The 23,043-nt window shown below is 36.6% G+C and overlaps 1 protein-coding gene across 1 annotated transcript in view; it reads right to left on the bottom strand.

Moving 5' to 3' along the window:
• LOC306846484 (solute carrier family 22 member 23-like) overlaps positions 1–23,043 on the bottom strand; it is a 44,144-nt gene that overhangs the window by 6,179 nt on the left and 14,922 nt on the right. Inside the window, exons 2-8 of the mRNA XM_079379911.1 lie at positions 22,520–22,623; positions 19,983–20,137; positions 7,082–7,250; positions 5,663–5,790; positions 3,926–4,028; positions 2,638–2,867; positions 793–825 (exon numbers count right to left, since the gene is read on the bottom strand). Coding sequence (XP_079236037.1) covers positions 793–825; positions 2,638–2,867; positions 3,926–4,028; positions 5,663–5,790; positions 7,082–7,250; positions 19,983–20,137; positions 22,520–22,623 — 922 coding nt within the window. The remainder of the gene's footprint in view (positions 1–792; positions 826–2,637; positions 2,868–3,925; positions 4,029–5,662; positions 5,791–7,081; positions 7,251–19,982; positions 20,138–22,519; positions 22,624–23,043) is intronic.

Below are 23,043 nucleotides of genomic sequence, written 5' to 3'. Positions count from 1 at the left end.
TATAGCTTTTCTTTTGTTGACAGCTGTTTATTCACTCGCATGGACCCTGGCTGAGACGCTAAGGGTGTTTTGCACAGTCACTAGATGGCAGCGCTAGCTTGTGCAATGCAACAAAAAAGCTACACTATCCATGCGTGAAATTGTTATAAATGTATATGAAAATGCATAATTTCCCCCTTGATTTTAAACAATTAATGCAGGTCATACATCTCAAGTCGGAAAATATAGAAATACGGTAAAAAAACAAAACAAATCACATTTCTGAATACTGTAGATCCCTGTCTGTGTAAAGACAAGAGAACATAACAGTCCCTGGAGTCTGAGGAAAGGACAAATCACTGCAAGAGGAGAGAGACAGACCACAGCTGGCTTACTGAAACAAAAGAATCCTCTTCAAATTAAACGTTAAGACCAAAGGATCATAGGCATCGTTTGCCAACCAAAACAAATAATAATAAAATAAAAAATAGCTTACAGAAGTACAACACAGAAAAAGCACCTTCAATCCGCTATTCTTCATAACTTAGTCCATACATGCGACGCAAAATAAATTAAGAGCTGGGATATATAAACACAGCCATGGATGTATCAGAATTACACACTCTTCTGATATAATTGCATTTTTTATATAATTACAGTCTAGAGTCTAGAACAAACACACACACACACACACAAAGAGTAAGGTTTTGAGAGCACAACAGTGTTTTACACTTATTATTATAGTGTTTTATTTCTTATTATACACAGCAATAAAGAGAAAACTGCTTAAATAGCATAGTGTTTATACTTTACCAATATTCAGGTGAACACTGTACTTCCCCAACACTTCATTCATCATGGACGCATCACATAGAGGGAGGAAAAAAACAAAACAACAACAAATGAAAAACTTAAGTAGTTTCAAGGCTAGTAATGAAATATATGCATTTGTGCTTATAAATATGAATATAAATCTCAGTATGCTTCAAATTATCAGGGATGAAATCCAATTAAGCCCTTTCATTAGTGAAGTGACACTGCTAAGTATGGTGACCCATAACTCGGAATTCGTGCTCTGCATTTAACCCATCCAACGCGCACACACACACCGTGAACACACACCCAGAGCAGTGGGCAGCCATGCTGCAGCGCCCGGGGAGCAATTGCGGGTTCGGTGCCTTGCTCAAGGGCACCTCAGTCGTGGTATTGAGGGTGGAGAGAGCGCTGGACATTCACTCCCCCCACCTACAATCCCTGCCAGCCCGAGACTCAAACCCACAACCTTTGGATTACGAGTCCGACTCTCTAACCATTAGGCCACGACTTCCCATAATATGCCATTAATATGCTCTACTGTCATTTATAATCATAAATCTGATGGGGTACAACAGGTTTAACAGCATTTTAGCACTGGAGACAGCAGTAACCCTATTAAAGTCAGATTGTTTGTGTCCAAAATCACATACTGTCAGAGTACAGTAAGTACTATAGTTGATGAAGAACTTACTCAGTGACCAATAAAAAGGTTTGTTCTATGAATAACGCATGTGTGTAGTATGAACTCACTACAGACATACTACATCCCCATGCTGTCCTGTGACCATCAGTTGCGTCACTGCCGTGTCCTCATGGGATGGTAAAGTGCTGTAGTAATGTGCACAGCATGCAAATCAATGATCAGCTTTTGAGCTTGTGATGCATTCACAATGTTTACATGCACACCAGACAGACAGTAACAGCGAGTGAGCTGCTTAACCCTATAGATCCCACTGTATTATATTTGATACACACATTTCTAAAGCCTCTAACATACCAACATTATCAAAACTCTGCTGGAAAACCTGTTGTACACAATCTGCGTCATGCCTTCTGTCGTTTGATTGAGCGTTTACACTTTTTAGCAAGTAAAATGTCCACCTTCAGCTTCATGTCGTTTTGCTTTGATGTTTTGATCATACTAAGCATTTAAATATCATCTTACTAAGCCATTATTGCAGATATAGAGTGACGACTATTGCGATGATATGTGACCCTGGACCACAAAACCAGCCTTAAGTGTCAATTTTTCGAAATTGAGATTTATACATCATATGCAAATTGAATAAATAATCTTTCCATTGATGTATGGTTTATTAGGACAATATTTGGCTGAGATACAACTATTTGAAAATCTGGAATCTGAGGGTGCAAAAAAATCTAAATATTGAGAAAATCTCCTTTAAAGTTGTTCAAATGAAGTTCTTAGCAATGCATATTACTAATCAAAAATTAAGTTTTGATATATTTACGGTAAGAAATTTACTAAATATCTTCATGGAACATGATCTTTACTTAATATCCTAATGATTTTTGGCATAAAAGAAAAGTGCACCCATTGACCCATACAATGTATTGTTGGCTATTCCTACAAATATATCCCAGCAACTTAAGACTGCTTTTGTGCTCCAGGGTCACATAATTATTTTACTGATCGTTTTATGTAAGTAGTGTGTTATACTAATATAAATATGTAACTGATTTACATTAAAAGCGTCTCAATTCCATCTTACTTTATGGTCATAAAAATATCAGCATCTGCACCAAATTGCAAATTTTTTCTGAGTTTGGGCCTCTGAATAAAATGTATATGTTGTGTTTGTGAGTTGTGTGTTCTCTCACGGTTTAGCAGGCCGAGCTGAAGGAGAGAGGCCAGGGCTGTGATGATCATAAACACGAGGAGTCCCCCGCGCCGCCCCATCATGCCCACAGCAGGGCAGAGTACCACGCATGATGCCATCGCAGTGCCCCCCATGGTGTAGTATTTGACATAGAAATTAGAGAAGACGGTGGTCAGCTCGTCTTCCGTCAGGCTGCGTGCAAAGCAGTGGTGTATCCCGTAACCTGTCAGTCTGAAAGACAGAGACACAAAGAGGTTTTGGGATGCTAGAGTTAAAGGGACAGTTCACCCTAAAATGAAATTGGGCCATCATTCACTCCCCTCGTGGCTTTCCAAACCCAACCCCCCAAAAACCTCATCTTTAAAACACAAATAAAGAATTAACCCTCATAATGCATTCCAGATCTTTTTGCATTCTGAGTGAACTTTTTTTATGTAACTCATAATTTCATATTGTATCTGATTAGCAACTTGTCATTAATGAGTGAATGAGAAAAAATTAAGTTTTGAATTTCAAATCACAAACACACACAAGCATTTTACAGAGATAATTATAGACAATTTTATAGAAAGTATTTCTGACACGTAATGGTAGACCCATGCCAGTATTGGGGAGTAACTAGTTACATGTAACTAAATTACATAATTTAATTACAAAATAAATGTGCTTTATGCATATGCTTTATTTTTTAAGATGAACTGTTTTTTTCCAAGGCATTATTAGATGCCAGTGTTTCCCGTCATATGCATGCAAAGATTTGATTTCAAAAACAGTAAAATAACTACCAACCGGTTTCTTGTTATGGTTTGAAATCTGTACTCAACCTCAGAATGACCTCAAAGTATTTATTTTGTGGTGGCTGTGCTTTAAAATTAAATTATTATGTGATGAAGGACTAATCAGTGTTGAGTGCTGCTGTAAGGTTTATATGTTTGAAAATGATTAACTGTTGAAAACATTAGTAATTTAGAAAAGTAACCAAAAGTAATCAGTTACATTATTTTACTAAAGTAATTGAAATAGTTACACTACTTATTAGGGCTGTGCAATTGAATTCGATTATCATGCGCATCTCGTCAGTAAAGCCGGTTCAGTGATTGGCAGTAAATTGCCATCACCTGCTTTCAAATGGAGTGGGAATTACTACACAGAACCGTAATTTCGCAATTTCGTGTTCATAATCGAAGGCGATTCATCTGCGATTATGATCTTGTCGGTGTACTTTGGCTCTGTGTAGTAATTCCCTGCATCCTGCTTATTAATTATGAATTATTAACAAAGATATTTACGAGTTGACGCAGAGCACTACTATATTCTTCCACAGGGTCCTTGTGCCAACCATCTTCACAATGCATGTCTTCCTGGGTTGCTTTGGCAGGGCTTGGTTCAGCTCTGAAATCAATGCAGAAAACAAAGCTTAAATCAAACATTTTAAAAAAGAAAAATAGGTTTATGGGATAAGAAATGGGATGACATTGCTTTCAATCATTTTGTCAAGAAGTCTGTTTTCTTCACATTAAAATACCACATTCTTGAGGAGAAAGAGTTTTGTATATTAATTGCAGCTATGCATAATACATCACTTCATGTGCAATGATCACCAAAGCATTAATCAAACACACTTAACATGGCTTTACAGGCCAGTATCTCACAGGATATGCATCAGTGTGCTCTACGGTCTTAAATTAGACATGAAAATGAAGTTTACAATGACCGACTTTACTACCATTTGTGATGAACAAGAAAAGTCGGGTTCATTCATTGCTGCTTATAGGACTGAGACAAGTAAGCACTACATAATGAATACACTTATGAATGAAATTGGCTTAGCTATGGCGCACTCTGGAAAACGTCAGCAGATTGAAGTTACATAACAGGAATTACATTTTGATCAAAGATAATGAGGTCATATGCATGGATTTAACTGCATTAAAATAAGCCCATTAACATGCATTAAGAAAACAAATGGGGTCAATTTTGATTTAATGCTGACTTCAGCTCCTATTGGTTGTCAAAAACTCTTGAAATGTTGAAATTAATGCAATCAATGGTTGCAGCTTTCACACGCTGAATGACAAAAATCAAGGTGTAGTTACTAGGTTTTGCCTTTGTAGGGCACTTTTCTCCTGAAATGTTTGCACTGCCAGCAGTAAGAGCCACGAACACAACTAAGTGTTGACTTTAGATTGTGCATGCCTCTGTCTGACGGTGACTCAGGTCTTATAAATGGAGGATACGGGACAGGTTAGCTAAACCGGTTTTGTGTTCCACAGAAGAAAATCATACCAGTGTTGAACAACATGAGGAAGAATATAAATAATGGTGAATCACTTAGATATTTAAATGCATTATGAAAAACAGCGAACAGGCCAACATTTGAACAGTCGTTGTGCAGCCGGCGCATTCCGCTGAGAATTTTGAACCGCAGGCAATTTTGCTCTGATTATATACTGATTTTCAAAATGAAGTTTACACTAATTTGTGCGGATTAACCACACGGGCAACTGAGCAACTTATTTTCCTCCAGTAAGAGAAGCAATGCAGTTATGTGTAGAAATAGCTGTTTAATGCAAACAACACCATTTTGGGAAAATAAGACATAGAATAGTCTATCAACCTTTCTATGAAAGTCCTAAATCATTTCAGAGTTATATAGTAAATTAAAACATGAGCTGAATGATGCTGCACTTTGTTGGCCATAGAATCTGAAGTGCCAACAGTTTGTATTTTGAGGATGCCAAAAACTCGTTTGCATTGCAGCATCTAAATCTAGCAAGAATTCTACACAGATTGATTTTTTTAATGGGAGGTTGGGTTGTGATTGTTTTCTCCGACTGGTAATTATGTTTTTAGTCATTCTGCGATTTTGCAGCATGCATTTTTCAAATATGTATCTTATCTCATATGGTTATTATATTAAAGCTGTAAGCTGTTGGGGTCACTAGTTCTAAACCTAATCATATTTTTGAAATTATAAAAGCTTCTAAAAGTCCAGTGTTTGTTTTCTCTTTGCTTGTATAGGCGACCTGTCATGAGCTCCTCTGCGTCCTCCTCTAGGTTGATGTTGTTCTTCTTGGCGACGCGCTCCATGATCCATTTGGAGCGATTGTACTGCTTCGTCGCAAGCAGCCAGCGCAGAGACTCCGGAAAAATCCTGATGAACGAAAACAGAGCTGCTTTACTATATTATGATAACATCATATCAAACTACAGAGACTAATCTAATCTGTTCTGGGCTAAACACTTAGCAGAAAAACAGAGCATAACGAATTAAAACAATGAAACAAAGCAACTTACACAAATTACTAGAATAAAGTTCAAAGAATAAAGTGAATATTTGTTGATTTGTAGCTTTTCTCATCTCATATGGAGACAAAGTCCTACTATCACAATATCTTAATTTATTTTGTTAAAACATTTGTTATGCAAATTAAAATATGTTAAACATAAGAAATTTGTTATATACAAATGTTACATGTAGTATACTATACATTTAATATATATTTAATATATTAGTATATTACATTTTGTTCATTTTTTAATGCCATGTAAACAGCAAGGCTATCTTCACGGCACAAACCAAGTGAAACAAGTTGCACAATTAACAAAGATTATAGGACAAAAATTCTAAAATACATTCAGGGGATACTTAAAAAAATAAAAAAATGAAATATATAAATATATATATATACACTGTAGTTTGACAGGAAAGGCATGATGGTGGTTATTCGCCGTTCCATAAATAACCATATGTAAGAATGACCTAAACGCCACCTAGTAAGAACAACTTGATCATGTTTAGATGTGAAAGTACTAAAAAACCTTCCTCTTATGCTACGATTATTTCATATAGCATATTGTCAAAGCACTGATCTTATTCCATCTACCACTTGTTAGTAATATAAAAGTTAATTTGCATACTGACATGAGATGATATGCCATATTATGCCGTTTTATTTTACACAAAATCACCAGTTTAATTGCATTATTAGGATAACCTGATTTTAGACAATTTTGCTCACAGAATATATTAATCATGCTTGATAGTAAATAGTGCATTTTTACAATGGCCTCAGTAGCAAAAACGTTTGCTTTTGAGTGAAATACTGTAAGTAAATTTATGATTATTATTGTTTGAAGCATACTAGTTTTGTCAATTTTCCATTTATCTGTGGTGCAAAGCCCATTTTCAGCAGTCGTTACTACTATAAAAACCTTGTGTTATATAATCTTTCTGCATTATCTGTGCAGTTGGAAATAATTCTGCCGCTTAATAAAGTGTGGAAACAGTAGTGCAATGTCTTTTTTCATCAGCTGAAGTCTTGAATGCACTTGCAATTTCAGAGTCACTGTAAACTCACTGTCACAATCATCAAGTCCAATTTTGGTTTTGAGAACAGCCAAACACAAATATATTTTTGAACATCCACGGCACAGTTGCTTACCAGATATAGGACAGCATGAGTAAGAGAGGGCAGATTACGACTGCTTGCAGAATCTGCCAATCGCGACAGAGGACTGCCAGCCCCGGCATGAGCAACTGCCCCGCCAACGCCACGAAGTTTGCCACCATGGTCATGGAGAAACGCCATCCCGGCAGACACAGCTCTATCCCTGCAGACAAGAAAACACATCCAACATTAATAACTGCAACAATTGGAGTGATTTTCAACTGAACTTTTGTCAAATCTAAAAATGTAATAGTGATATAATGCAAGATGCCAATGTATGAAATGCTAATGTTATTAGTGTTGTCACGATACTGGAATTTCTAACTTCGATACGATACCTTGAAAAATATCGATACTCGATACCATGAAGAAAAAAACTGCCACAATATTAAGGGGGTAATTTGCACATCAAGGAAATTATTATTTAAATGTGTTTCCATTCAGCTTTTTTATGCAGTATCCTAAAACACAGATGGAAACAAAGCCATATTAATTTACAGTCTTTTTCTGTAAAAGACCCCAAACTGCTCATAGTGTTCTACAGACACGGTTTCAGAGATTTTCCTTTACTTAAGGGACCTTAAAACAACTATGTAGTGCATGCATGTCATCTGGCCTGTCATCTGTCTGCAGTTAATTCAGTGACTCATTAGTATTCATAACGCAGAAGCGCATGGCAGACAGCACGGGTGGTCTTCAATAACAGACCAATACTGCAATATCAAATGATAGCAAAACCACAGAACAGACAGCAGGGCCTGACATGGGTGAGCGCTTTGGGTTTGAGCTTTCCAAGGTGACAGGACTCCGGCGTGAACACAGTAACTGCACAATCCTTCAGAAAAGCCCAGAATATCAATGAGCAGCACTTCCCACAGGAACTGAATCATGCTCTGTGCTCAAAGACGGAGCTCAGTCGTGAAGCTGACAGGGAAAGCACTTTGTTTCTCAGCCAGATGATGAAGCGCAGCATTACTAACACAGAACCCTATCTGTAAAAACAGAAAATCACATTTTTTTCTAATCAATCATTTCACAAAAATTTTATTTTTTTCATCATATGACAAAAGATATAACCAACAGTGTAACTATTAATTATTTTAGAAGTATGAGCTTGAATCATAGAAACATGAAAAACAGATTGTGATTTCAGCAAAATACAAGAGCTGTTCTTTCTGAATAGTTTGTCTACTGCAAATAGTTTTGCTTTTGCAGAGCGAGTGTAAAGCAGATAATGCACATGTGGTTTTGCAGATTTGGTAGATGAGTTAATGGTTTTTCTGAGTGAGCCTCAAGTACCACTTTCAGTGGAAAAAACTGGAGAAAAAAAAAAAAAAAAAAAAATTATATATATATATATATATATATAAACACCCTGTAATTGTCATCATTTTTATTCCCAGTGAAGGACTTCAATAACATTCTGTGAAAATAAAATAAAGGTTAATGGAAGGGGTCTGACTCCAAAGTGTATGGCTTAATGTAATCTCTAAATCTCTCACACACACACACACACACACACACACACACACACACACACACACACGACAACTATGAAATAAATTAATAATTGCTTGTAAACACAATTATAGCCACACAGCATGTTTATGTGACAGAACAAATGGCAGGTTTGTGCATCAATGACCAGTTTATCATCATGTCAGTTTATAAGCATGTTAAAGTGTGGCCACAAATTGTGTTTTATTGAGAGTGAAGGAAGCTTACAGATGAAGCATCACTCTTGGAAATGTGCAAATGAGTAAATGGCAATGAGTAAATATGTATGCCATAAGTGCTTTTCACCGGTGGGGGTAAAAGAGTCTGCTAAATAAATAAATGAGTAACCAATAAAGCTTAATAAAATATCAGAACGAACAATCAGTAATGCACTCACTGCAACCATATGAGATATGACATCACTGAAGAAATGGGGAGAGGCAAATAAACTGACAGAAAGAGCTACAAATTTGTGAGTACTGTGTGCAAAATCATTTAAAATTGTAATAATATTTCACAATCAGTGTTGGGGAAAGTTACTTTTAAAAGTAGGCTAATGCATTAAAATATTGCGTTACTCCTTCAAAAAGTAACTAACTGCGTTACTTAGGGCCAGTTTACACTAGTGCGTTTGTGTTTTAAAATGAAAACGATCCTCGTCTACACTGGCGCTTTCACTGCATTTCAGAAACAATCTCCGTCTACACAACACAACCGAAAACTGAATGCAAACCCTGAGTGTTCAAACTAAAACAGGGTCTGCAGCGTTTGAGGATAGAAAACACTGAAGTAACGTAAACCCTATGGGTTTTAAAACGGAAACGCACTAGTGTAAACGGGGCCTTAGTTACTTTTTATGGAAAGTAATGCGTTGTGTTACTTTTGCGTTACTTTTCAAATCAGTGCAGGGCTTGCTTGTTTGTTTTTAAATAAAATGTTCTATTAGTAGCAAACGTAAAAGCCCTTATACACCAAAAGTGAAATGAATAAGCCTCAGGCTGAAGGAAAAGTAAATTCATGTTTGTACAGTAGAATGCAGGAGAAGACAGTTCAACTCTTCAGCAATAAGAAAAAAATTAAGCACAAATGTTAGTTCATCTAAAATAATTTTTGATTATTAGTATGGTTGAATTGGATCAATAAAGGTCAGCAGCAAAGACATTGATTCATAAAATGGAATTAAATACATAAAGAATATTTGTGTCATTTAACGCATTTAATTACTGCAGGTTTGTGTCAAATCTGAGTTTGCATTTGACTGTTTTTATTCATTTGGAGTAATACTGAATCTGTTTTTGTGCAAGTGAGATGAATTAATCTAGTTCAGAACTAGTATCCTCATGTTTACTCCGTGCACACAATGCCACTGCCCTTTCTCTCAACACAGGTACAGGAGAGCCGGCAGGCAATACATGGGAAAACAAAGGAACTCAAGTTACTTGAAAAAAGTAATCTGATTACATAACTTGTGTTACTCGTAATGCATTACACCCAACACTGTTCATAATATCACTGTAGTTTTGATCAAATAAATGCAGCCTTGGTGAGCTTACCTTCAGCAAGGCTTCACTAAAAACGTTTAAAAATCATAGTTTTTCAAACGTCAGCGTCTCAACTGACACTGAACCTCTTAAATGAACCTCTTTTCTCTTGCTTTTGGAAAACCTTCACGTCTATCCTCCCTTAAAATGCTGCCTATAAAGGCTGGTTACTAGGTTTTGGAACAAAGCCAGAGAGAGAGAGAGAGAACCTTAAGCTTCTTAACCCATCTGATCCAAATCCCTCATGCACGTTCCCACAGCTCAGCAGCTCCACACACTCTTAACTAGCTAAATGAGGACATACAATACATTTCTATAGTTTTAATAAAGCTAATGACTACACATAATCCTAATCCAAACCATGATGGTATATCAACAGTTGTCTGTTATTGAGCTTGGAGTCTGTGGCTGACTGGTTTTCTGTCCACCAGCAGAGGGCGCCGTGAGGGATCAGGGTTGTTTGTCTGTTTGAGCCTGAGGCTGACATTATGACCTTCCCCTGTCACATGAGTCACTCATGGCTTCCTGCCAGTATGTCACATATTCAAATGCATTCCATGCCAGGACTGCTGGCTTTCTGTGTCATGGAATGACATGAGGGTTACTGATTTTATTTTTTCCCCATCAGTGTCAAACAGTAGAGAATGGCACCAGTAATGCCGTGGCCATGAGTCTGATTCCCAGGGAATGCATGGACTGATAAGCGAAGCTGTTGGTATCTGTAAGCAGATTTATAATGTTTTAGCAGTGTGTCTGCGTCTGAAGAGAGAAACGGGAGAGAGTAATAGGAGAAAAACCAGTGTCACACCTGCTGTTAGATGTGTTGGTCTGGGTCAAAGGTCACGGATAAACAGCTGTTGATGCAGCTCTGAAGAACACAATCTCAGCACAACCATTGAACTTTACTCCAGTCAGCATACAAAACACTGACGGCACATCTTCTCTCGTTACAACAGAGCTAAAGATTTGAGAACAAACAATAAAGAAAACAAGCAAGAAAGAAAAAAGAAAAATATATAAATCAATTCTGGTTTGGTTCGCAAACGAATCATTCTTTTGAACCGGTTCTTTTTGGTGAACTCAGTTCACTGAATCAGACTGAGCCAGTTTGCAGCTCGAGCAGCACAGATCTACAAGTTACTCGATCAAACCTCACTTTCAGACGCCTGACAGTCACTCCGAATCCAAATGAATGAACTGATTCAGAGAAAACAGTTTGACTCGGACCCAAGACTGATGAGCCGCTGATATGCGCATGCGTGAACCAAACACTTGAACGAAGGGGTGATATTAAAGATTTTATGGTTTCTCACTGTTTATGTAAAAAGTTGAGCTGATGAAGACTAGTTTCTTCACTTTAGACATGCAAAACATCCGTGTTTCTCATCATTATTGGGTGCTTTAACAATATAATTGGTATTCGTTACATCATTGTGTGATTATGTAAACAAACTGGCGACCAGTTCACTATAACGAACTATCCGAAAGAACCAGTTCGCAGAAAAGAATCAGAACTTCCCTGTTTGCCTGAATCTCTGGATTACAGGTAATCTTGCACAAACTGATTATTTCACTTCATAAAACCCGAATATCTCGTCAGGAGCCACGGGTATTAACTGTGTTGCCTGATATGCTTTTTTTTTTACTCTCAAAGTGATAAAAATCTTCTTTACTGTACTGAGAAAAACAAAATCACTTATATTTTGGAGAGTAAATTTTTCATTTTTGGGTGAACTATCCCTTTAATTACAAAAGCAACAAAAACTATAAATCTTAAATGATTGAACTGAATTGTAAATGCTTCATTTTTAGATTTGACCATTTATCATCAGAGATGTTTGTTTTCTAAAATGACCCAAAAAGCAGGTTTAAGCAGGTAGCCAGGTGAGTTTATTTTGAGATTTTGAGACAATTCTGGGTTGTTGCTATAACAAAGATCTTTGCTGCATGGCTGATTTGCTCTAATACAAGTTCACTAATCGGCTGTGGGCACAATGATGCCATTTAAAAGTGATATATTAGACTTATTTTTAATTGAAGATGTGTATTATCTAGGAATACAATAATTCATGCACAGCACCAATTTATGAGTTATGCAGGGAGCTGAATTACAGAGAAAGGCCAGTCATTTCTAGCAAGAGCTCAAAATCTACAGTAGGTCTGTATCTAAAAAGCATTTTCACTGGATCATGATTTGTGATTTAATCTGCGAGTTAATCTATAGAAAAAGCAGTCTCGAAATCTGGATGTCTTCAAAGGGCACTGGCATGCTTATTTCATGAGCATCTGTCTTTGCTAATCTAATCTCATAAAGACTGTCGTCAACGATTCAAACTGTCACTGACCCTAGCCATTGAGCTGTTATCTAGGGCATCTCATTATGGATATTAGGACACTGTATGTACATTGAGAGCTCTGTGCACATGCACACATGATTGAATCAGTGCACTCATTACCTAACGATTCCAAGCATGAGAGAAATGTAACACTGATGTGTGAAATACAGCTAGCAGTCGTCTCAGGCACCACAAATAATCAAGTTTGTGACCGATTCCGTTATCCTGGGATATCATGCATCATAATACATTCATGACACCACAACAACTTTAAGTTTAACAGATCAATAGTGAACATTCAAATATGAAATTCAAATTCCCATGAATATGAAAGGATTAATCAAACATTTAAACTGCATGCTGCTAATGATCTGTTAAGCACTACATAATGTGTCTTAATGTTATTAAAGCATTAACAACATAACTTCTATAAATAGAACATTACACCTCACACATGGTTGGAGTCTTTAAGCTGTAATAACTCTCACTCAAGGCTCATGAGTATTAATTATGCTACATGATGTTCATAGGCCAAACATAAAAGCGTTGCTACCACTGATCTATAATAGAGAACTGGATTGCTCATTTATCACCACCATAGCAAATCATATGATTTAAATGAGAAAACATCACTGTTTTCACATCTGAAGTCTCCCTGTACATTCTTACAAATGTCCTAGGCATGTAAATGCTTATTTGTTTAAAGTCTGGAATTTGACCTGCTTATTAAAATGTTACATTCATATTCATCACAGCAGCGAACATCAGAACAGATGATGGACGAGACATCTCAACATATCTTACAAATGTAAAAGTGGGCATTCTGAAATCTGAATAAAGATATATGCTTTGTAATGTATGTGCATATTCACCTTGTACAGTTAATTACAGTGTTTGTCTAATTATGTTGTCCTATAATATAGTTTTTATTCATACCATAGGCTAAATGCAAATGTTTCAATAATGATTTTATTAACTGCATGCATTATGAAGCAGTTAATGATTTCAATTAATTCAAAAACATTCATAACACTTAACTGCAAATATCAAATTTGTTATTCTAGTAAAACTTCACAGAATTTGCATGCTCTTAAAGAGTCTGAAATAGATCAGTAAAATACATACATCATAACGTAACGCTGACTGGGTATGGATTTAAGACATGAAGCTTTATTTCCAAGATCATGCATGGTAAACTTTGATTTTTAATACAATATAGTGCAATTTAGTAACAGAGGCTTGTATTGTAATATTTATTGCACATTTAAATAAATTTCTGCTACTGTTATATGTTCTAGTGCTGTCAAACGATTAATCGCATCCAAAATAAAGGTTTTTGTTATATATGTGTGTGTGCTGTGTACATTTATGTGAGTGTGTGTATATATATATATATATATATATATATATATATATATATATATATATATATATATATATATATATATATATATATATATATATATATATATATATATATATATATATAAATAAATAAATAAATACACACAAGCATGTATGAATTTCCGAAAAAATGTATGTTAAATAGATTTATATATAATATAAATTATATTAATATAAATATATACATGTAAATGCATGCAAATATTTTCAAAATATATACTCTATGTGTGTAACATTTCATTTACATGCATATATCCTAAAAAATCTAATCCTGTGCAACAGAAACGCTTCAAATCGGGTGATTTGAGATTTTTGGTCTGTTGGTAGGGAATAGCAATATGGCTGCTCAAACACTTCCTTTGGCTTCACCGCCTAATGGCACTTTAGAATTATTTGAATGAATTATATTCTATGAATTCTAGAATTCTCTAAGCTCAGTGTTTGTGATAAAAGCCTTACTATTACGAAGGCATAGTTATTGATAAAGAAAATTAAGCTGCTTGATGGCAGAGAAGGCTACACAGCCATGTCGAATCTTCATGTGTTGCAGCATTATTTAATAAAGAAGTGGAAATACAGACTGTCGCTGTCCAGGCTAGATTGGCCCCCTGTGAGTCTGTCTGTGTGCCTTGTCCATGTTTTGTTTCTTACTCTGAGCTGGCCGTGATCACCGCTCCTCTTGTGTGGAGTTGATTCACAGCCGCCTTGACCTTAATTATTCCCACCTGTCCTTGTTCTCTGGCACTCATTTCTCTCTTTTATATTCTCATCTCGTTCTGAGTTATTTGGTGAATCATTCCCTCAGTTGGTCCAGCTCCATGATCTAGCCTAGTCTTGTTTCTCTAGTCTGTTTGAATTCTTGTCTGCATGTTCATTCTGTGGGTGTAGCTGAACAGTTAGAGCTAGTTCCTGTTGGATTCTCTCTCTGCATGTAGATTAATTGCCTAGTACGGTCTAGTCTAGTCCTTGGCTTGCCTAGTTACTCTTGAGGGTTTGTGTTTTGATTTGCTCTTAGCCTCCAGATTTCTCAGCTGCCTATGTTGTGAGCTATTCAATGGGAATCAATCGTTCTTTTTGGACAAATCAATGTTCGATATGTGACCTAAACCTAAAAACAAACAAACAAAACCAAAACAAAGGCTTTAAAGGGATAGTTCACCCAAAAATCTAAATTCTGTTATTTATTAACCCTCAAGTTGGTCCAAACCTCTCTGAGTTTCTTTCTTCTGTTGAACACAAAAGGAGATATTTTGAAGAATGTTGGAAACAAACAGTTGGTAGCCATTGACTCCAAGTAGGGCTCGCTGCAGTCCACAAGATCCAGGGGGCGTGGTTGGATCCACATCTAGGGGGTGGAGATGGGTGGGTTTAGGGATCAGGGAGTGGAGATGGGTAGGTTTAGGGGTGGAGATGGGTAGGTTTAGGGGTGGAGATGGGTGGGTTTAGGGGTGGAGATGGGTGGGTTTAGGGATCAGGGCGTGGAGATGGGTAGGTTTAGGTATATGTAAGGTGGGAGGAGTTGGATCTGGATACAACCACGCCCCCTGGATCTTGTGGGCTGCAGCGAGACGCCCCTCATTGACTCCCATACTATTTTTTTTTCCCCAGACTATGGAAGTCAATGGCTATCGTCAACTGTTTGGTTATCAACATTCTTCACAATATCTTTTTTTGTTTTCAAAATTTTTTATTTTTGGTTGAACTATCCCTTTAAGACCAAGGAAAGCCTTTGCAAGCAGGTTATTTTGGCAGTGGGCAGGACTAATGCGAAAATCAGTGATCCCATTGGCTAGTGCTCGTCTTTCAATGTCCATGCTTGATTTTATCAAATCTGTTTGGGAAAATGCAGACTTGATAGTCATGAGCTCAACAATATGGGAGAAACACTGAGCTGCTGATAACACACAATCAAGTCAAATCAAGTCAAGTCTGCTTTATTGTCAATTCTTCCACACACAATCTACCTGGAGAAAGACGTGATCAACAAGAAGTCATCTTTGACTATAGTAAGTTAATGTTGTAAGTATCACATCATAAACGAGTTATGGAAATGCCACATTTTAAATAAAATCCCTTAATTAGTAAGAAAAGTTTTTACACTCGCTTGAGGCGGTTTTTGACTTGTGCGAAAAAGGGTTAACGAATAATGGGAGATGGAAACACATTAGCCCGATAAATTCCTCCATGCGCATCAAAAAAGTCATGTGACTTTGTGCTGTTAGGGTTAGACTGTCGTCAAAGTATTTCTGTATAATTGCCTCCCAGAACTTTCTGCTATTCCTGCGTTCCCAAACAGCAGGCATCCACCTCAGCGAGTAAAGACCACGTTTATTTGGTTTCGTCTGCTCGCTCTGAGGCGAGAAAATTATTATATTCAGTGGCTTCTCCTTTTCTTAGTGATATATAGTGCCAGTTTATCAGGAAGCGACTGTTTTGTTCTCTTGGATGGAAACGGTGGTTATTCACAAATGTTTTATTCCGATATTCCAATTTTGTTAAGTTTCAAGTTAAATTCACAACTGGATAGTGATGGGTAGCACGAGAGAAGAGCTTCCTGATATTCATGTCTTTTGTATGAGCACTATACAGATAGGTTACATACACTAATGCCTGACTGATGATAAGTGTCCCACATCCCATATTGTGTACTTGCAAAACAAGCAGAAAATTTACAAGTGTGCTCTTTTAGAGGAAACGCTCAATTAGCATGGAAATGCCCTTCACTGAAACACGTCAGACCAGAGGCTTACAGTCTCGCTACAGACATCTCACTTAAAAGTGGCATAATGTACTTGCTTAATATACAACACATATTCAGAAGATGCCTTCCATCTATTGGCCAACATCAATAAATGACCCCGCACTGCCTTCACATCACAGGTGTCCAAATATTAATGGACTGAACCAAATACAGAGAAGGTTTCTATCCATCCTCATTTAGAAGACCATTACTGGAATGACAGGCTGTTTGAATCGGCCAAAGTTTGATGAACACCACACAATTTAATCTGATTGCACTTTTTTTCAACTTCATTTAATAAATAAAAATACTCTTAAGAGTTTGAAATCATGCTGCCTTGCACAATGATAACTACCACATAATACGACCTAGCATCCAACCAGCAACATTACCAGTACAGTAAAGTATAGTTTTAATATAGAAGCATAGCTTGAATGTTGATACCGCACCATATGCAAATTGTAACATGTTGTCAAGTAGTTAATTACTCCCCAGAACTGGCTACTATCAATGCACCACAGTCGTTCCAACTTACCATTACATTCCTTATTATTTCTTTGATGCAACTGGTTGAACCATTTTGGAAATTGGACCGGATCTGATTCTTGAGTTATCAGTTAAACCAGCTGAAATACTGAGTCAGCCACTTAATGTCACCTGTTTCAGTCACGCCAGCTTAGCACTGAGTACCTGTAAATGAGCCTATCGCAGAATACTTGCATTGTTTACTAAGGATTAAGAAAAGCAGTTGCGCTAATAGTAAAAAAGCTGCAACTAATAGCAATATTGGTATACTGTTTAGCTTAGTTTAGTTCATGCAAAATATATTTACAAAATAACAATCAGAGCACATAAGTACGAAACAAAAATTATACAAACATATTAAGAAAATAAAATTTCCTGGTGCAATTAAAAGCCAATTTCATCCACAGGTGAGTTTATTGAACCAAAATATTTAAAGAGTAATTTCTTGACCATTAAAATATCATATAGTCCAATGAATGATTCTCAAACTTAGTGACCAAATAATTGTTTTAAGTGTGAAATAGTAGCAAAAGCACAGAAATTCAAAAAGAACAGACTTGCTGTATAAGGTCCCTGAAATCAGGCTCTCTCTTTAAGCTTTCATTTCCTGATGAGGGATTTTTTTCTCTAAGAAAACAGCAAGAGAAATACCAAGCAAGTGTCTGAAAGTGGACAAAGGCTATGAAAAAGATTGACTTCAGATTGATTTCAGTGTGTGTCTGTCAGGCAACTGCACAGAGGTTTCTTGAGCTTTTACAGCGTATTGGTAAATTTGACATTACTATTGCACAATAAATAAATCCAGCAATTTTTTAAATTTGAATTAAAAAAAAATATTTGTGTTGGGACAGTTCACCCAAAAATACCCAAGGTATTTTACTACTAAAAGAAGATGTTTAGTACAATGGTCGATGGTAGTCATTGACTTGCATAGTATTTTTTTCTCCATACTATGGAAGTCAATGGGTGCCGTCATCTTTTTGGTTACCAACATTCTCCAAAATATCTTCTTTTGTGTTCAGCAGAAGAAAGAAACTGGTTTGGAACAACATGAGGAAATTAAGATTTACTCGTTAAATTTTGGGGTGAACTATGCTTTTAAAAGTTTGACTAGAGGGAATAAAATCCACAGCATATCAAAACAACAATAGTTATATTAATGCACACCAATAGTCCAGGCCGGGTCTATTTTTGGGAGTGCTGGGAAGGCTTTTCAAGGTAGATGGGGTAGAGAAAATTACTATGACATGGGGATGAAGGCCCACCGTACCCATTGTAAGGCAATTACAACATGGACTTAACGCTTTTGGAGGCCATCAGACAGTCAGGTGAGGCATTGCTGGAAAACCCTATTACTGGAAGAGCCACTGCAATGGCAGCGATCACCTAAAGAGGATTATCACTCATCAGAAAATGTCTTCCCTGTTAAGCATGTAGAAGGTCACTGTTAGTCTGTGGGTAATCCATCTGAATGACTCTAACAAACTGAGAAGACAGTACGATAGAGTTGAGAGACCACAATTAACCTCTGTGACATTCTAAGGGCAAGACCTTCATGTGAGACACAAACCAAACACATTCAGGCTGGATGATTCTCTCAAACCCATCACTGGGTTGAGACTGTTGGGTGAGGAAGCAGGGCTGATTTGACCCAATTTAGGCTGATAATCATTTATAATCAGTTTTCCAACAGTGCTGGGTTGGGAATGCAGTCGTGGAAAGAGAGCATGAACTTCACGCAGCTTCAAAAGCAAAGTATGTGCCGACACCACTTTGCCATCCACACAAAATAAATTAAATCGAATCAAAGTGGAAAGGAGAGAGAAACTGACTGCAATATATTCTACTGTTCATTCATTAATTTTCTCCATAGGGAAATTGATTTTTAACAATAACTAACAAACCTTTAAAGCCAGACCTGTTGTGAGCTCTGAGGTTGTTAAGTAATGATATATGAGTTTGCTTAAGTTATTTGTGTATTGATTCAACTTATTTTTAAAATAGTAGTGAATAACTACATTACCCATAATGCTGTTCAGAAAATCCCACCAATTAGAGCTGGGTTGTCAAAATTATCTAGATTAATTCCAGTGAGAAGAGTGGCCAATAATAATATAATACTAATATACTGTATACAAAATAACTGAATGATAACAAATGAGGTGCAAATGTACACACAATTACTGAAATCAAACAAACCCAATGTATTTACTCAAAATTCACTACCTAGTGAATAAAAACACTGAAATCAGGAAATATTTATCACCTATTGAGAAGGCTGATGGTAGATTTCAGAATCAATACCAGGGGAACTAAAACTTCTGAGTAGGAATGATCATCACCTTATGCCAATAATCAAATTTCCCCAAAAATCGCCTGATCATTACACACGACCACCAAATACGAGTCTAGCATTCAGTATATCTACTGTACTTTGAGCACTTTATATTTGCTCTTAATACCTAATAATGTTAAAGAAAAAAATGTTATCAGTCATAGCACATTTGGACTGGAGCGAGTTGAGTAAATCAGTCCTTACTGCCATTCAAAGCTCTCAGAATCCAAAACAACATCCTCAGCCTTTCCTCTAGAGCAGCAATGACTGTCTGATCAAGAACATTGTGAGATAAACCACTGATGTGTTCAGCATCATGTGACTTTCACAAAGCCAGATCTGCGTTACAGCACTTCTCTTTCTCCATCCACAAGTCCAGTGTTTTGTACACAACTACACCCTGATAATTTTTGATGGTTCCCAAACATGTTTGTTGCACAAAGAATGAGGGATAAAGCCTCAGTAAATGTAAATGTCTTCTGGACCAAAGCCGTTTCATCTCAGACGTTATACTTACTCAGAGCATAGAGCGAGAGCGTGATTCCTGCCAAGCAAAAGCCCTCAAAGAAGCGCAGGGTGCTGAACATCGGGACGTTGACGGAGAAGGCCACCGTCATGCCGAAAATTAACATGAAGATGACTGACAGGATCAGGACCGGGTGTCGTCCAAACCTGAAAACACAAAACAAGGCCAATTTACAAAATGCTCTATAGCAGTGATTCTCAACTGGTTTTTACATTATATGTGCTATATTATAATGACATCAAGTGAGTCAACACAGTATCATTGTTTACAGTACAAAAGCAATCCAACAAGTCCTTAAAGTGATAGGTCATTTAAAAAATGATTTGTATTTCTAAAGCTGTGACTTTTTGTTTTTCACTAAAGGAGAAATTTAAAAAGTCCTGAACGATTCCTGGAAAAAAAAGCTGTAACAGAAATGCATTAACATTATCATGAACTGCATAGGGCCCGGTAATATTATTTACATGACATATGCTGAATAGGAGAATGGACTTGATTTCATGCTCTCGGCAGACACTATCCTCACCACACAAAACCCATTGTGCTCGGCACAAACAATACGACTCGTTCAGTAATAACTGAGTGGATGTTTCATATTCATACGCATAAGAGAACTTCTCACAAAATAGTGTGACCGAGGTTAGTAATTTACAGAAAACACACCAAAAACATTCCCATATAAGGGCTTTCTGCATAACCTTTCCTTTACAGCCATTCATCATTCTGGACAAATTATGCTATGCATTTATATTCTAGATCTGTGTAAAAGTTATACTTGTATGTTCCTCTCGATTTATATATGAAGACTTCAGATGCAAAAACCTCTAAGGCCATCTGTGATTTTTCTTTGATAATATCGTTATATAGATCCACTTTTATCATTTGCTTATACCAAAGTTTTGTTTTTTTCCCCCTGCTGCAAGACCCAGGACAGATAAGAAAGACCCGTTTTACCTATTTTTGGGTACCAGTTCAGAACCACTGATCCATATTCTGAACTGCATTACATTGTGTCCTGCAGCAAGATCGTCATAAGTAACTAGTCTCTATAAACTCAATGCAAAAATTGGGCATGCAAAACAATTACTCATTAGTTACTCAGAAAAGTTAGCATTTTCATGACTACCAAGATTTGATTTGACTGATTCAAAGGTTTAATTTAATTTAAAAAAATTGATGCATCCCATGAAGTGAAATTCAATCATTCATGATATCAAATTTAATATAAAAATGAAAAACATGAACACTGCTTTTTAACTGTCTAACTACTTTAAATATTTAATCCATTTATGCACTTAGAATGTAGTTTTGTACAAAACCATGTTGATTTTCATTGAACTATAGATTTGAAACATTCAAGTAAATAGTCAGTAATAAAGACCAACAAAGACACACGAGCAATAAGCAAAGAGTGCTTTAAGTAGTTTTCCAGAAAAGAGCAGTGAGTGATTTGTCTTTTTCCTCTGAATTATTTCTGTTTGATTACAGCACAGACAGCAGCGGGTCTAATAGACTACCAGATGTTTTGTCCATTCTGTTGTAAGATGACTGGTTTTACATCAATTCTGCATAATACAAGTATTCTGATTTCCAAGAGCATTTCATGCACAGCTGCATGCCTTAAAGGAACACTCCACTTTTTTTGAGAATAGGCTCATTTTCTAACTCCGCTAGAGTTAAAGAGTTGAGTTTTACCATTTTTGAATCCATTCAGCCGATCTCCGGGTCTGGCATTAGCACTTTTAACTTAACTTAGCATAGATCATTGAATCTGATTAGACCGTTAGCATCTCGCTCAAAAATGGCCAAAGAGTTTAAATATTTTTCCTATTTAAAACTTGACTCTTCTGTAGTTACATCGTGTACTAAGACCGACAGTAAAACTCAACTGTTTAACTCTTGGGGAGTTGGAAAATTAGCCTATTTTCAAAAAAAGTGGAGTGTTCCTTTAAGCTCACTTTAGAGAGTACGCACACACACACACACAAGGCTCACACAATTATCTGTCACTTCATGGGTTTCATGTCACATCTATTGAATATTTTAGGCCAGGGGTCATGAATTGCATGTTGAAAGCTATAGAGGGCATGTTGATGTTTTACTCAAACATCGAGTTTCAGAGACATGACATCAACCATATTTTATTATGACCATCAGTAGGATAAAGTAATGCTGATGAATAAAATAAAAAAAATGTTGATCATCAGATTTGATCCATACCAAGTCCTTGACAAGACTTTTCTTGATCTCAAGATAACACAGATAGTCACAGCAAGACCGGATCCAGAAAATGATTCATAAGAGGGACTACGATGAGTGGCAACACCAAAGCAAACATCTGTGCAGAGTTCTTGAGGATTTATGGCCTGACATACACACTAGTGTTCATGAACACGAAACCGCTGCATTTCCTCAGAGGGACCACAAAGTAACCAGCTCATGGTTGAAAAATAATTACAAAATCAGTGACGTGATTAGTGTTGATTCAGAAATGTGGGAAAGAAAGTCATTGTTAGACCTATACTCACCAATCTGCCAGAATGCCCAACACCAAATATCCAAAGATGGAGCCCACCAACAGGGAGAATTTGGCAATATGAACCATCCAGGCAGAGTCACCCATTAGTTTCCACTGTTGGGACAGAAAGACAGAGGCCTTTTTATTAATATATGACATATTTCAACTTTTTCTGTCACCATACGAAAGAACAATTATTATTGTCCATACAGAATTTGCTATCGTTGTTGGTGCACTCTCAGAAATAAGAGCGGTCACTGGGGAGGTACCTGTTCAAAAGGTACTAATATGTGCACTAATATGTATATTTTTAATGTAGGGTAAATAAGGTACAAAAGTGTACATTTTAAACAGGTATGGCCCCAGTAACAGATTTTGTACATTTTTCCTCAGTGTTTTTTTTGTTTGTTGTTCATTTGTTGTTGTGATGCTTTTATGGAACAGCTGAACCTTTAGACAAAATATTGGACAAATATTTTTTTTTTATGTGTTGTACTGAGAACATGGGGCTCACATTCGAGGAGGAAAAACAAA

The sequence above is a fragment of the Barbus barbus genome (assembly GCF_936440315.1).
Source record: "Barbus barbus genome assembly, chromosome: 26".
NCBI lineage: Eukaryota > Metazoa > Chordata > Actinopteri > Cypriniformes > Cyprinidae > Barbus > Barbus barbus.
The sequence above is the reverse complement of the archived record's forward strand: the minus strand, read 5'-3'. Positions and strand labels throughout refer to the sequence as shown.